Consider the following 16,070-nt stretch of genomic DNA (forward strand, 5'->3'; position numbering starts at 1 on the left):
ATCCGAATAAATCTTTGGCCAGAAAGAGTCAAGTAAATCCTTTGGGGACTGGAAACGTAGCGTTCAATCAGAATCGTGGATCAGGACAGTCTTACAATCGTGGTCAAGGTGATAGTGGCAGAAGACAAGATGGTATGAGCAGAAATACCAGGTTTCAAGGCAGAGGAGATGATCGTAGGCCGGGTAGAAGAGGATGGCAGCAAGGAAGTACTAGAGGTACAGGTACTGAACAGCAGAATCAGGACACATGTTACAGATGTGGGCAGTTGGGCCATTACGCTAGAGAATGTTTTCAGGTAGCATATTCAGCGAAGTCGGTAGCGGATTGTCAGGACGCTGGAGTGTTGGTAAGCTCGGCAGCATTCGGGTCGTTGCCATTAGCGGAAGGTCTCGTTAATGGGAAGCAAGTTTCAGTACTGAGAGACACAGGAGCTAATGTAGCTGGGGTAAGGAAGTCGTTGGTCTTACCAAGCCAGTACATAAAGGGAGAGGTCCAAAAAGTGAAGGGTTTTAGTGGACGGATTGATTTGTATTCATTGGCGGAAGTGGTTGTCGATACCCCATATTTTCAGGGAAAGTTGAAATGTTGTGTGCTCACGGACCCAGTTGCTGACCTAGTGATAGGTAATCTTCGGGGTGTGGTACCCAGAGTAGATTTATTCCTAGGGAATACGCAGGGTGTTGGATTGTGTGCTGATGTAAGTCACAAGAAAATCACTGAAGAGGTGGTACTTGAGAAGGTCGTGTGTGGTACGAGCAGGGCAAAAGCCAAAAAGAAACTGCAGGATTTCCCGGTGCCATTGAAAAATGTGGTTACTCCTGATTTGACGGTTAACGAGGAGGATCTGAAAAGTTTGCTGAGAGAAGATGAGACATTGAAAGAGGTGTTGAGTGTGTCACGAGAGGATGAGAAGTATGCAGTTTGTGCAGAGAAAGTTGTTGATGTTGAGGAAGTAAGTAGTGGATATCGCGAAAGCATTTCACTGAGGTCTGACTGGGGCAGTCATGATGTTTTCCCAAGAAAATGTGAAGAGGCAAAGGTTGCAGTGTTACCTCCGATTGAGGAGATAGAGCCGTTGCCGTTATCTACATTGCCTAAGGGGAAGGAAGAGACAAGCGGAGATATTGTTGTTGATCCTGGTTTGACAGATAGTCATAAGGATGATATGGAGCAGGTGTTTGGAAAGATGGTTGACATTTTCAAAACATGTGATGCGGTGGTGTCTTTAACTGCAAGAATTAGCATTCGAGGTTCATCCAATAGCATGAGAGTAAGTCCAGCAGTAGATAGGTTAAGCCTATTTTAACATACTGGAAACTGGTAATCTTCCAGTAGGTATTAATTTAGTTTTACTAAAGCCTGCTGGGACACAAGTAATGGGTTAGTGCATTTGTAAACAGGAATCGCTTGACAAGTGGCCCCCTTCATCCCCCCCTTCCTCGTCCTGATATGGCTCTGCGTAGTCGGCTGGACGTTAAGCAACAAATAAACAAACAAACAAACAATAGCATGAGACAGGAATACGTTGACAGACATGTTGTCCAGGTCATTCGTAGATCAGAGCATACCACAGGTTTATGGGATGTGTGGAAAAAGAAGGTTGCTTTGATCAAAAGAAAACTCAAGAATTTTCTTTTTTCCCCGGGAAGGGGGATGTCACAAAGATGTGAGTAGCATATTTGTGAGGTGAAACCACGTCGTGTTTTTAACCTCCCTAAATGTTGTACATGCGAGGCGTAGAGACTGGAGAGCGTTATTCACGTGTTTCGTGTGTTTCACGCAAAACTGGCTTTAGCTTGATATGAGCTGTGTTTGAGACATGTAGCTGGTCGGGGGTAAATAACGTCACAGCGTTTGAGATTTTCAACCGGGAAGGTTGTTCAGCGTGTGTCAGACTTGTTCTGGGAACAAGTACTCTTTCAAGAGACGGGTCTCTTAAGGTAAATGATTTACTATGTTGTATATTATTGACGTTGGAATACATAGCTGGAGCGTAAAGGTTAGTGTATATAAAGTGCACCAAATCTTAGTGTGAAGCGTTGAGAGAATTATTGATGTAATTGTTTCACGGGTTTTCATGGGGAATTTCTTGAACATATACTGTTCAAAAAAAGAAACGCATAGTTGCTACTTGCCAAATTTGTTTTATTTTTCGAAAAAATTAACAGAAAATCCAATATTTAGATTATTTGTTTGAAATTTGGTATGGACACAGTTGAATGCACACACAGTTCATTTGCATCTTCAAATCAATCAGTCAATCAATACGACTTGGGTGCCGAGGCTGTCAAGTCAGTAGGGGGTGTGACTGCCTTGAGCAGCAACAACTGCCCGGCACCTTCTGGGCATGGACTGGATCAGATGCCGGATATCTTGCTGTGGGATGGTGTCCCACTCCTCCTGAAGTGCCTGCAATAGATCGCGGTGATTTTCCGGCGCTTCTTCTCGCCTGCGCACACGTCTGTCCAATTCATCCCAGAGGTGTTCTATCGGGTTCATATCTGGCGACATGGATGGCCAGGGAAGCACCTGGACATGGTGGTCGGTGAGGAACTGGGTGGTGAGTCGTGCTGTGTGCGGGCGAACGTTGTCCTGCTGGAATATGGCATCCTGGTCAGCCAGAAGAGGAAGGGCGTGTGGGCGCAGAATTTCCTCCACGTATCGCTGGGCAGTTATGCGCCGCCCTTGGACGTGCACCAGGGTGCTCCTTCCAGCGGTATTGATCGCCCCCCACACCATGACGCCTCCACCACCATGAACGGGTGCCTCATCCACACATGCAGTTGGGCGCGTAACGTTCGTTTACTCTCCGGTAGACCCTCCTCCGACCATCATGTCGCTGGAGCAGGAAGTAGGACTCGTCGCTGAACCACACGTGTCTCCAGTGATTCCGGACGGTCCAGCGAAGGTGCTGGTTGCCCCACTGCACTTGGTTCTGGCGATGGCGGTGGGTGAGGACAGCTCCTCTGTGAGGTCTGCGAGCTCTCAAACCAGCTTCATGCAGGCGGTTCCGCACGGTCTGGTCCGATAATCGGTGTGGCCCGGGGAGAGCCTGGACAGAAGATGAGGCCGACAGGAAACGATTCCGGAGGTGGCGGAGCCGTATGAAGCGGTCGTGAGCAGCAGTTGTCGCCCTTGGTCTTCCCGCTCGTGGCAAGTCAGCAACGGAGCCAGTGGCTTGAAACCTGACCCACAGTCTACTGATGGTGCTCTGGGACACGTGGAAGTGCCTGGCGATTGCACTTTGACTTTGGCCTGCTTGTAAACGACCCAATGCAATTTGGCGGTCTTCTCTGCTCAATCGGGCCATCTTTCGTCGCTGAATTGTCGTCTGATTTGTTTGTGGCGAACAATCCGCTTTTATGGGTTTTGGAAGACATGGTGAGAGCTCAATATTCCCCGAGTTTCACGAGATTACACTGAAGCATGACGAGTGGTCATGCCAAATGAGCAATTTTGACATTGTAGCCACTGATAACGCATGCGTCACGTGCAGAGCTCACTTGTGGCAATGGACGAAAGGTCGACGACCAGATAAACATTTTCTGCAGTTTGGTGGATATCCTTGTAGCCATATAACTAAATTAACCAAATATTACAAGCTATGCGTTTCTTTTTTTGAACAGTATAATTGCTACGCATTTATGTTATGTTTAAGACGGTCATGCTTTGTATGGGGAGTGTTATTCATAGAGTAAGTATTAGTTTGGATAGTGAATGTGGACGGAATGTGGAAGTGGAATGAACGAGAATGTATGAGTGGTACATGAACGTTTGGAAGAAGAGATGGTTTTAGAGAATGTTGTATGGTGTGTTGGCATCTTCAGTGAAAGGTGTGGGTTGGCATCTTCAGTGAAAGGTGTGTGTTGGCATCTTCAGCGAAAGGTGTGTGTTAGCATCTCGGTGTGTTGGCATCTAAATTCATTATCAGGGCCGGACTAGGCAAAGAGGAGGGGGGGGTTGCCAGTGGTGGCCCAGGGGGATGTCCCCCCTGGCGGCAGGGGCGGATCAGTTCATTTTATGACTGTTTTTTTTCAAAAGTATTTTGTGAAGATATGGGCGTGAAGGCGCGAAGCGCCGAGCCGACGGCGCGAAGCGCCTAGCTTGCTAGGGGGGTCCGGGGGCATGCCCCCCCGGAAAATTTTGAAAAAAAGGATGCAAAATGGTGCAATCTGGTGCATTCTGAGGATGATCATTACCAGTTTCAGGCAGCAGATTTTGTCACTGATTAATACCCCAAAAATTGAAACTCAATGTAAAATAAAGAAATGCATACCTCATTCAATATTTTTATTTTTTGGCTGGGGGGGGGGGGGTCCGGAAACCCTAGAACCCACCCACCCCTCCCCCCCTCGTTGTGGGGGTCAGGGGGCGAAGCCCCCTGAAGCTGACGGGTAGGTCATATTCTGAGATAAGAAAATGGTCGCTCCTTGCATGAAACGGCATAAAATAAGCAATAATAAAAAAAAAATTAAATAAGTAAGGTACATGTTTAGGCTAGGGGGGGGGTTGCGCAACCCCCATAACCCCCCCGGTAGTCCGGCCCTGATTATTCTACGAGGATTCAGCGAGACAAGTAAGTGAACTGGCGACATGCAGTGAGCCGTGATACGAACTCGTGAGTGTCTGTTGGTACCTTCTTGTGTGCGTTAATCTATATTTGAGAAAGTATTGTTATAATATGTATTTACATGCCTTGAGTGAAAGCTGGAAGATTGTGCGAACTGTGTGTCGAAAAGTTGTTTCGTATTGATGTATTTAAAGTGAAGAAGTATGTTGTTTTTTTGGTTGAGGAAATAATGAGCCTGCATCCTCCCAAAGTCTGTTTTGAAGTGTTTGGTGTGAAAGGGTAGAGACAGTGCAATAGGGCAGAACACGTACATTAAATTCACATGCAAACCACTTCGTGACATTCTTGTATAGAATATAGTCCATTTTTGTAAAGACTTTAGTCAAGCAGTATGTAAGAAATGTTAAGTCCTTTGTACTGGAAACTTGCATTCTCCCAGTAAGGTAATAATATTGTACTACGTTGCAAGCCCCTGGAGCAAATTTTTGATTAGTGCTTTTGTGAACAAGAAACAATTGACAAGTGGCTCTATCCCATCTTCCCCCTTTCCCCGTCGCGATATAACCCTTCGTGGTTGAAAACGACGTTAAACACCAAATATAGTAAAGTAAAGAAAGAAAGGATTAATAATGTCTGATGCATTTCTGACTTATTGTTTTAACGTTAAATCGACTCCTTTTCGTGAAATTGTAGAGGTAGGGCGGTCCATAAAAATGTACCCATTTCTATTTTGTCCCACAACTTTGTTTGACCATTTCATTCTGTTTCACTGAACTAAAGTCACACTGAATCAATCATTTGATTAAACGCCCTGTAACAATGTGTGTGTTTGTTCTGTTTAAACCAGTCTTGATCTAAGGACTAAGTCTGGTCGAGAATAAAAGCTGGTTCTTGTATATGACTGTGTACGTTGGAGTGTTAGTTGGAGTGCCTTAGAAAATGATTACCATATGAGCTTGCGGTGATCATCCTGTTTTTGAGGATGAAAGTCGCTTGTTCATTTCAATGCTTGTTATTCTCTCAGGTGCCAAGAGAAAAGGTTCCGTACAACTCTCGCTTACTCTATTACACATGTCGTATGCATTAAGAGCGATTACTTCCCTTTGGTTATTTGATAAACAGTTAAATGCAACAACAAAGTTACCTGTGTCTGTATTTCACCCCTCTTGCTCTCAAGTTCCTTTTCCTGCTCTTTCAGCCTCTGGCGTTTGACCATTGCGGCCCCTGCAATCCCCTCCACATCCGGACATCTGCGATGGGTGGAGGTAGAACAGTTGAGGCAGATAAGCTCCTGGTGTGAAGAACAGAACTGCTCCACTTGTCGGCCAGGGTGAACCGCGCATGACGACTGATAGCTCGCAGCTAGTTTGTCAACAGTTAGTGCGGCAATTTGCTTAATATCATGTTCTCTTGTTGCGGGAATCATCTTGTGAGCCTGATGAAAACAAAAGCAAGAAATAGCGCGTTCATGATATGAGTTTCTACTCTTCGGTCTCTTTTGGTCAAATCTATGCAGGTGATGCTCTGACACAAACTTTGATACACACACTTTGAACTTCGGATAAGGCGCTTTGAACTTCGGATAAGGCGCTATATAAATAAAGAGAATAAAGAATAACATTGAATTATCATAACACCTTAATACGAAAAAACAACACACACACACACACACACACACACACACACACACACACACACACACACACACAACACACACACACACACACACACACACGTGAACATATAAACTCGGCAGTGGATTTGGCTCTTGCCACCGACAATATATCTAGTTTTAACAATCAGACACGTAGGAAGTAATTGATCAACACTATCCCTTCTAACATTTAGCAACCGAGCTTAGATTTACCCTCAGAACATCTGACCCAGACGCACAAAACAATGCAAAATTGGAAACACGAGTAACATGACCGTCATCTTCTGACCTTTACACAGCCGGGACAAAACGTGATTCTGCACTGCATACAAAGAGAAGTCGCCTTGGTGGTGCCGTCGCAAACACACACGTGTTTTTCATTCAGAACCCTGCGGCTCTCCACCGCTGCCTTTGTGATGATGTCAGTGGGGAGATCATCCACAAGAGCAGCAACATCTTGAATACTAGCCCCTTGCGGGAGAATGGAGGCACGGCAGAGTGGACATCCGGCCTGGTTGCCTCCCTTGCGAAGCCAGGACATCACACACTTGCGACAGACGAGATGCGTGCAGGGGAGGATCTTGGGGTCCGTGAAATCATCATGGCACACAGGGCATTCTTCGTCACTTGGCGGTGCTGCTGCTGCCATGCTTTCCTGCGAATCAAACATCAAGTCACAATAAGTGTACCAAGTCTTCACGAAGTTGCAATGTAATCGCACAGATTGGACCGAGGAAAACATTACTTGATAAGATTTGTGAAAACTTAAATATGTGGTCGCCACAATACCGCCTCCATTTTTTTAAACGGAAATAAATCATCAACTAAAGCTATGAAAAAAATATTACATGTATCTGAAAAGCGCGATACAAGTAAGCAAAACATTTATTTATTATCGATTTTCATACAAGTATTTTGAAAGTTTAAGCACGATTTCTATTCAACGGATTTTTTTTTAATGTTAAAGCATATTCAATCAAACACAACAAAACTATGCTATTGGTTCGATTCAGGAAATGTTAACGGAATACAGTTATATCATTTTCGTGAATCATGTTTATGGACGTACGAAAATGAAAAATGAAAATTTGAATGAGAGATGTATCAACACATTTTTAAGGTACTAAGTTCAAATGCAATTGCATTTTTGAGTCAAAACGAACCAAGTACCGCTCAATACAAATTTTGAAGAAATACAGTCATATACCTTGAAAATGCAGTCGCCACAGGGCCACCTAAACTTTTCATTAAAACACAAAATGATGCCATCAAATAGCGCTATAAAAACTGGGGTAAAAAGAATAAGTGAATGCCCCCAAAAATGTATGATACATCAGTTCTTATAAAACTCCGTGATGTCTTATTTTGCCGATTATACGCTTTTCACAGACCGACCAACGGCTACACACACACACACACACACACAAACACACTGTGAAAGACACACGCACACAGACACTCTTACACACTGCGATATACAGACAGACACAGGATAGACAGACACGTGCATACACACACACACACACACACACACACACACACACACAAACACACACATTACACACGCGCGCCCACGCACACTAACGCACACATACACGCGAAACTTGCTTCTGATTCAATAAAAACTGAATCTGAGAATTGGTTTTATCAAAAGTAGGTGCTTGTTGTATTTCTGCTTCCAGATGAGACTGTTTAATTACAGGAGTGTTCATACTGATAAGCCTGATATGTATATATACCACGCCGTATAAATAGTTTCATCGTGTTTTGGGAGCACAACACAAAAGTTACGGGTCGCACTAGCTCGTGGGCAAAAACTTGAGGTGGGTGGCTGTATATTTGTTGCTCAGAGAGACGCCAAACTTCTTGCTCTTAACTTTTGGTAGATGAAGAATGTTCAGTGTGTATTTTTCTTTGAATCCACGATACTACATTTGCTTAAATGTGATTTTAACCGTTGCTTCAGCTTCATCAACTCTCTCAGGTACTTACTTTTTGTGGAATATTGGGACGTTTGACCTTTGCACGCGGCCCACGTATGCAGTTTGCACATACTGTAATGTTATTAGTAAGCTACAATATATCAAGGATTATGTGGTTCGGTCGTTTTCTTGTGTCTTACACAATTCAGGTTTTATGACGTTTTGTAGTATGATACCCACACGTTACAGAGCGCACAACTGCAGGAAAGGCTTGTTACGACACGCACTTCACTCATGTTACAGAACGCACTCCCACAGAAAACCATTTTGTCAAAATAAGATCAGAACTAACCACTTTTACACGCCCAAAACGTGAGTAGATAAGTGTAACAAGTCGCGTAAGGCGAAAATACAATATTTAGTCAAGTAGCTGTCGAACTCACAGAATGAAACTGAACGCAGCAAGACCGTATACTCGTAGCATCGTCACTCCACCGCCCGTGGCAAAGGCAGTGCCCGTGGAATTGACAAGAAGAGCGGGGTATTCGTTGCGCTGAGAAGGATAGCACGCTTTTCTGTACCTCTCTTCGTTTTAACTTTCTGAGCGTGTTTTTAATCCAAACATATCATATCTATATATTTTTGGAATCAGGAACCGACAAGGAATAAGATGAAAGTGTTTTTAAATTGATTTCGAAAAAAACATTTTGATAATAATTTTTATATATTTAATTTTCAGAGCTTGTTTTTAATCCGAATATAACATATTTATATGTTTATGGAATCAGCAAATGATGGAGAATAAGATAAACGTAAATTTGGATCGTTTTATAAATTTTTATTTTTTTTTTACAATTTTCAGATTTTTAATGACCAAAGTCATTAATTAATTTTTAAGCCACCAAGCTGAAATGCAATACCGAACCCCGGGCTTCGTCGAAGATTACTTGACCAAAATTTTAATTAATTTGGTTGAAAAATGAGGGCGTGACAGTGCCGCCTCAACTTTCACGAAAAGCCGGATATGACGTCATCAAAGACACTTATCAAAAAAATGAAAAAAATGTTCGGGGATTTCATACCCAGGAACTCTCATGTCAAATTTCATAAAGATCGGTCCAGTAGTTTAGTCTGAATCGCTCTACACACACACACAGACACACACACACACACACACACACACACACATACACCACGACCCTCGTCTCGATTCCCCCCTCTACGTTAAAATATTTAGTCAAAACTTGACTAAATATAAAAAAGGGGGGGGGGGGCTGGCAATGACTGGACATGAGAGCAAAGGTACACACAGGTGTGAGCTCATCACAGGGAGACGGGAATAGTCAGACCTTCGTTTCACAAGACCACCAAGAAAATAAATAAAACCCCATGCCCGAAGCCACTTCGTCAGAAACTTGACATCACGAGTGGAGCTGTTATAGTGGCGTCTGGACATGAGAGCAAAGGTGCGAGCTTGTACTGAGGACAGAAGAATGGTCAGTCTGTGAGTCCCAGGTAAATGAAGGCAACGTGTGAAACAGCTGGACTTGCAAGGCCTGTGGAGTAGTTACAAGGCCACTTATCACAATTGGACAACCGTTACCATGGTGACCGGCTAATCATTACGGCTAACAGAAACGCGATAAATTGACCCCCACCCCACTCAAAGATACACACACACAACCAGCCCCCCTTTAGGCAAGTCATACTGCCGGAGACTAAGGATTAAATCCTAAAGAATTTATTTTATAATGGCTGCGCTCAGCATGGAACACTTAACATGCATACACAATTCGACTCCATTTGAAGATCGCACGGCCGAGATATGATCGATTAAAAGTTCGATACAGAGAGATCATGGCATCACTCGCCTGCCATTCTGCAGCAGGAAGAGGGGGGGTGAGGGGGTTCCTGGATAGAGGGTAAGGGAGGCTGGCTATCAGTAATCTGATCGCCGTGACCGCGCGCTCGCCGGATGCTCTCACCATAACTCTGGTCTGACAGCACAGCCTGTCTTTGATACCATCTTGCTGGAATCTTCACAGTTTGATTATTTGAAGCAGTTTTTCACTTCAGTCTTTGTGATACACCAGAGCTGCATGGACGTTTATTTGTGGTCATCTACAACTTTAAAACAATGAAGGTTAGTTTTGGTTTGACTATTCCATAAAATACTTTAACTGAAGGTTTTACTGTCTGTACTGCCGCCTGAAAAACTCTGTTTTAGCAAGGATTTGTATAGCTGAACATTCCAGTCAAAATTCCTATTTTCATGTGTTTTAGTTGTTTTCCTCTAGAATCAACTGATTACATAAGTAACATGCAGGACGCACTATATATTATTGTGGTATTTAATGGTGGTGCTGTTATCAATGTTGAACATTACAAATTTGTGTTCATGAAAACTATTTTACTTACAGCACTTCAAAGGCTACCACAATGGATGATCCATTAAAAACCTGTCCAATATGCAACGAACCATGTGACGTCGAGTTTAATACCCTGGGAAAGAAAGGATGTGCAAGTATGTTCTCTCTCTTGATTTCGGTTTCAATTCTTATGATAAATTTGAGTTTCTTAGTGTTCTGTATACTATAACGTTTGTTTGTTTGTTTGTTTGTTTTATGTCCTTTTTTATTTTGTTTGTTTTTGTTCTTTTGTTGTTTTTCCCTTTGGTGTTCTTTTACATGTTGTGCTGTATTTGTAGTTTGTTGTATTACTGGGTGTCATCCAGTGAGACTTATCAAAGCAAGTGTGTGGGGTCATAGCCGGTTAACAAATTGCGTGCTTCTGTTGAAATGTCTATAAAAAAGAGTTTGTAGTGAGCAATGTTATTTGTTTGTTGATACAGGAATCAAGGATTCGAGCCAGAGAAGACAGAACAGAACCGTTCAGCCTACAGTTGGTCAAAGGGTACATATCGAGTGTCGAAGGGATTACACCAACGACAATAATATCGAGAAAGACTTAAGACAGCAAAACAGAGATACCGATAATACTGAGCTTGGAGAGCGAAGCACACGATCTAAGCAACACAGATTTGACTTTGCAAGTTGCTGCTTTTTCTGTGGGACTCGGGTAAATCTTTCCAAAACACGTGGACCTGATGAGGCATACAGAGTCAGAACATTATCTTTACAAACTGAAATTTTGAAAAAATGTGACGAAAGAAATGATGAGTGGGCAGATATCGTCAAGGGAAAGCTTGAATTTGCAAGAGACCTGCATGCAGCGGATGCTGTGAATCATATAACTTGTAACTGTAACTTCAGGGCGCTTGGTCTGTCAATTCCCAAACGTTATAATGACAAGCCAGGTGCATATGCACTGACAAACGCTCCAAGCCGAAGTGTGGGTAGACCACCGGACACTGAAAAACTTTAAGCTTTTGAGAAAACAGCAGAATATCTCATTAACCACGATGACGAACAGATCACCATCGGAGAGCTTGTGCAGAAAATGCAAGAGTTCAGTGGAGGGGTTGGTTACACCACCAAATGGATGAAGGAAAAGCTCTTGGAGAGATTTGGTGAAAAAATCATCATAGCGAACATTCTGGGCAAGTCTAATGTTGTAACATTCCGCACAACAGTTAAATCCATTCTTCATGATTTCTACAGTTCTCCGAAGACTAATGACGACGAAAGTGAAAAACTGAAGCTGGTGAAAGCTGCTGCAGCACTGATAAAGAATGAAATAAAATCTGCTTCTGCAACGACAAACAAGGAATATCCAACATCAGAGGATATTTCTTCAGGGGCGTACAACCTGGACTTTATTCCCCAGTCCCTTCAGCTTTTTCTGCGTTTGATTTTCAGCGAAAAAGATGCTGACAATAACATTGCATCTGTGGGACAAGCAATTGTCCAGGCAGCTCGACAAATGCACCACCATTTTGGCTCCCGATATCTGATCGATGTGTTGAATGCGATGGGCTTCTCGTCTTCCTACACAGAGGTGCAGAGATTTGAGGCAAATGCAGCTGTGTCCCAAAGTACAGATATTCCAGGATGTGCCAAGAATGTGATTCTACAATACGTGGCTGACAATGTGGATCACAATTCCTGTACCTTGGATGGATACAATTCTTTCCATGGTATGGGAATGATTGCTACCACAACTCCTGGAACACGACGAACAACGCCTATTCCTGGGTTGGATGTCACCTCCAAAGATTCAAAAGAAAAGGGAACAATTGACATCGTGTATTTCCAGTCAAAGGCAGTTCACTTTGGGAACACTACATACAGGGAACTAGAAAACCTGCGAGCTGTTGACCCATCTATACACCTTGATGTCTTGTGGAAGGTGGTGTGGCCGCTGAAGCCTGCAAGACCTTCATGGTCTGGAACGATGCAGGCTGTCCACAACGACCGTCACCCTGGTAAGTCGAGCGTTTTCTTCTTGCCAATGATCGACATGAACCCTGGTGATCTGACTTGCATTCACTCTACACTGCTGTTCACGGCGAAGGAAGCAAAGAGACATGGCTCGACTCCAGTGCTCACTTTCGACCAGCCCCTATTTTGGAAAGCCCATGAGATCGTCGCCAACAAACCTGATGATGCTGACTTGGCCTCCATTGTTCTAAGGCTTGGAGGTTTTCACATGGAAATGAGCTTTTTGGGCTGCATTGGACGTTTGATGGAGGGCAGCGGTCTGCAGGAGGTGCTAGAACTGACATATGCACCAACAGCTGTCAACCACATGCTTCAAGGCAAGGCAGTGTCCCGAGCAGTTAGAGGCCACTTTCTGGTTGACTCGGCTCTGAACGCACTCCTGACCTCACACACGTTCAAAATCTCTCTGCCACTCCCAGACCTGGATGTGACACTAATAACGTCTCCATTGAGGAAATTGATAGCACAGATGTACCAGAAGATGTTTATTTCTATGACAGTGACTGATGTTGTGAGATGTTTTTCAAGGGACATAATTATTATCATTCCTGTTGTTTCCTGATTTTTTTCTGATTACGGAATGTGTTCACAGATATTTGTATTTAGTGAATGCATTCATTGAGTGTTTTATGACTGCTTTGATGCTCAATTCTGCAGTCTGCAGTCGACCAATGCATGACTAACGCTGTGAATACATTATTGGTCAATAATGTTTATGAATGTTGTGCAATGTTTGTGTAATGATGTTGGAGTTATGTGTTACGAAGCGGTTTACTCGTATTTGTGGTAATGTGTATTGTGGTAAATAGAATAGACTATAGCGATGGTCAGACATTGGAAAGGGCTATAGGCTGCATACCGTCGCGTTGACCGCAGTTGAACCTTTGTGTAACTGACAAGGTTTTTCACGTGCAAGTAATGCAGGCGACAGCTCACTGGCAATGTCATAGCAAGAACGACTTTGTAAAATCAGTCGCCGTCAAGGAGCCAAGCTCGACTCATGTTTTTCGTAACACGTTAGCAGACGGGCTCCTGTTTTAGGTATCTGACTGAAGAAGGATGAAGACTGACGAACTTTCCCTATCAGTCTACGTGATATCTTCCATTTTCATATTCATGCCAGGCCGGCGACTGTACTAAATGTTGGCTTTACACTCTTTTGAGGTATGTTTGAAACCGGTTATATTTTCATGTCATGTTGTCGTATGTGAGAAGAGTGACTGTTTCTGTGTTTAATGTTATTGTGTAGGCCTAAGCTATTGTGCTACACTGCTTAAACATGTGAGGGTTTTACGTAACGTTTTCTTGGCTTTAGAAAACAGGAATTAACGTGTAAATAATTATATTGGCTCATGCAGCTTAATATGTTGGACGAGTGAGTATTTTTATTGTGCGAGTGAAAGAAACTAAAGACAAGTTGATTTATGGACTATAAACTTTACAGTGTTCCAACTGGGGGGTTTTCATCGCCGGAGGCTGAACTGAACCAGTCAACTGCGGCTTGTGGACATGACCATGGCATGGAGAGCTGGCAGGGTTCTACAGTTAGCCGCCGAGACGAACTGGAAGGATCAAGGACTACGTCAAGCAATGGTTGCGGTGTCGTGAGGACTGGTGCACCCTTGTCAGTCGTCTGAAGGACTTACAGCCATACCAACATCTTGAAAGCCGAAAGATGGCAGTAGGGTAACGTACAGTAGAATACCTATTCGTCTTACCTGTTAAGCTGCTTTGTTTGAGCCAAAAGGTGTCTGCGTCTTGGACTGTAGAGTTTCTTGCGGTGTTGTCGGCCTAGAGTACTGGTCGAAGCCCGGAAATGATTTTGTGATGTAAAAAGCTTTGTAAACTAATAATAATTAGTCTTGGCAGTGTCAAGATCCATTTAACACCAGGTTTTTGCGTGTGTGAGTGCGTGTGCGCTTGTGCCTTGTAAGCTACGGTAGCGGACAACTATTCAGATTACATTCAAGTCTGTAAACAAATACTAAATTTATAGAGTTGTGTAGAGGCATTTATGATTGTCTAAAAACCGGGCTATACCACTCCATAACATTATGTGCTTTGAATTTAAAATGTTGTCGATTATTTGATTATGTGATGCTTTATCTAATCAATTGCCTTGTTTACGTTTGTTGTTTCATTGCTAGTGTTTGAATGGTTTGCTTTTGTATACCCTGCTCCCTTGTCACGCGGTAGACTATCCAGCGACTTCCTGACATCATTCATCTTACTTTTCTTAGTTTACACTGCAAACTGTGTGGCCTTTTTACATGTTGCTTGAGTGCGCTTACATTCTCCTGTACAGGAATACTTATGTTTTTGTAGAACAAAACCTTCACAAAGATGATGTTTGGTTTAAAATGAGTACAGTATTCTACTTTTAGTTGAAAACAATAAATATGACCTTGTGTACCAATTACTTTGGAATTTCCCCTCTGTGTGTGTGTGTGTGTGTGTGTGTGTGTGTGTGTGTGTGTGTGTGTGTGTGTGTGTGTATGTGTGTGTGTGTGTGTGTGTTTAGTGCGTGTATAAAAAAAAATATTCGTTATGCTGCTGAAAATGATTACACAGCCTTCACTTCACGCATAAACAACAAATTTGACCTTATGACCCAATGACCTTGACCTTTTGATTTTTAATATCTTAGACATTTTTTTATATTGTAATCATAAACTGTGACTTGCATGTTATATTTGATGTTCGTGGTGTCAAAACAGTTCAGACAATGTAAAAAAAACGTAGAATCGCTTTGTGACAAAATACACACTGACAAACACACTTGATAACTTTTTTAAAAATAATTATATTTTTCTCGATTTTTGACCAGACATACTACAAACATAGCAGAACATGAATCTGAAAACAGAAATTCTTTAGCAATAAATCCTTGGTTATGGTGCCATTTTCCGTAGACTGACTAGGCAACTTCTGATTCCCAGCATCCACGCGTTCGCTTCTTACCCCCCCGCCCCCTTGCCCTCGGGTCAGTCTACTGCCCTTTGTCGTCTGGTCAGTCTGAAAGGCAGTAAATACACATGCCAAAGAAGCGTGGGTAGGGGTTGCCGTTGGGATGAGGTAGGGGTGGGGAGGGGAGAGGGCGCTGAGAAGGATAGCACGCTTTTCTGTACCTCTCTTCGTTTTAACTTTCTGAGCGTGTTTTTAATCCAAACATATCATATCTATATATTTTTGGAATCAGGAACCGACAAGGAATAAGATGAAAGTGTTTTTAAATTGATTTCGAAAAAAAAAAATTGATAATAATTTTTATATATTTAATTTTCAGAGCTTGTTTTTAATCCGAATATAACATATTTATATGTTTATGGAATCAGCAAATGATGGAGAATAAGATAAACGTAAATTTGGATCGTTTTATAAATTTTTATTTTTTTTTTACAATTTTCAGATTTTTAATGACCAAAGTCATTAATTAATTTTTAAGCCACCAAGCTGAAATGCAATACCGAACCCCGGGCTTCGTCGAAGATTGCTTGACCAAACTTTTAACCAACTTAGTTGA

At 42.7% G+C, this 16,070-nt stretch overlaps 1 protein-coding gene across 1 annotated transcript in view; it reads right to left on the reverse strand.

The window, feature by feature from the left end:
* LOC138982487 (E3 ubiquitin-protein ligase TRIM33-like) overlaps nucleotides 1-16,070 on the reverse strand; it is a 41,581-nt gene that overhangs the window by 21,226 nt on the left and 4,285 nt on the right. Inside the window, exons 2-3 of the mRNA XM_070355792.1 lie at nucleotides 6,515-6,880; nucleotides 5,716-6,006 (exon numbers count right to left, since the gene is read on the reverse strand). Of these exons, the coding sequence (XP_070211893.1) occupies nucleotides 5,716-6,006; nucleotides 6,515-6,874 (651 nt within the window). The 5' untranslated portion in view covers nucleotides 6,875-6,880. The remainder of the gene's footprint in view (nucleotides 1-5,715; nucleotides 6,007-6,514; nucleotides 6,881-16,070) is intronic.

Source organism: Littorina saxatilis, linkage group LG12 (assembly GCF_037325665.1).
Source record: "Littorina saxatilis isolate snail1 linkage group LG12, US_GU_Lsax_2.0, whole genome shotgun sequence".
Lineage (NCBI taxonomy): Eukaryota > Metazoa > Mollusca > Gastropoda > Littorinimorpha > Littorinidae > Littorina > Littorina saxatilis.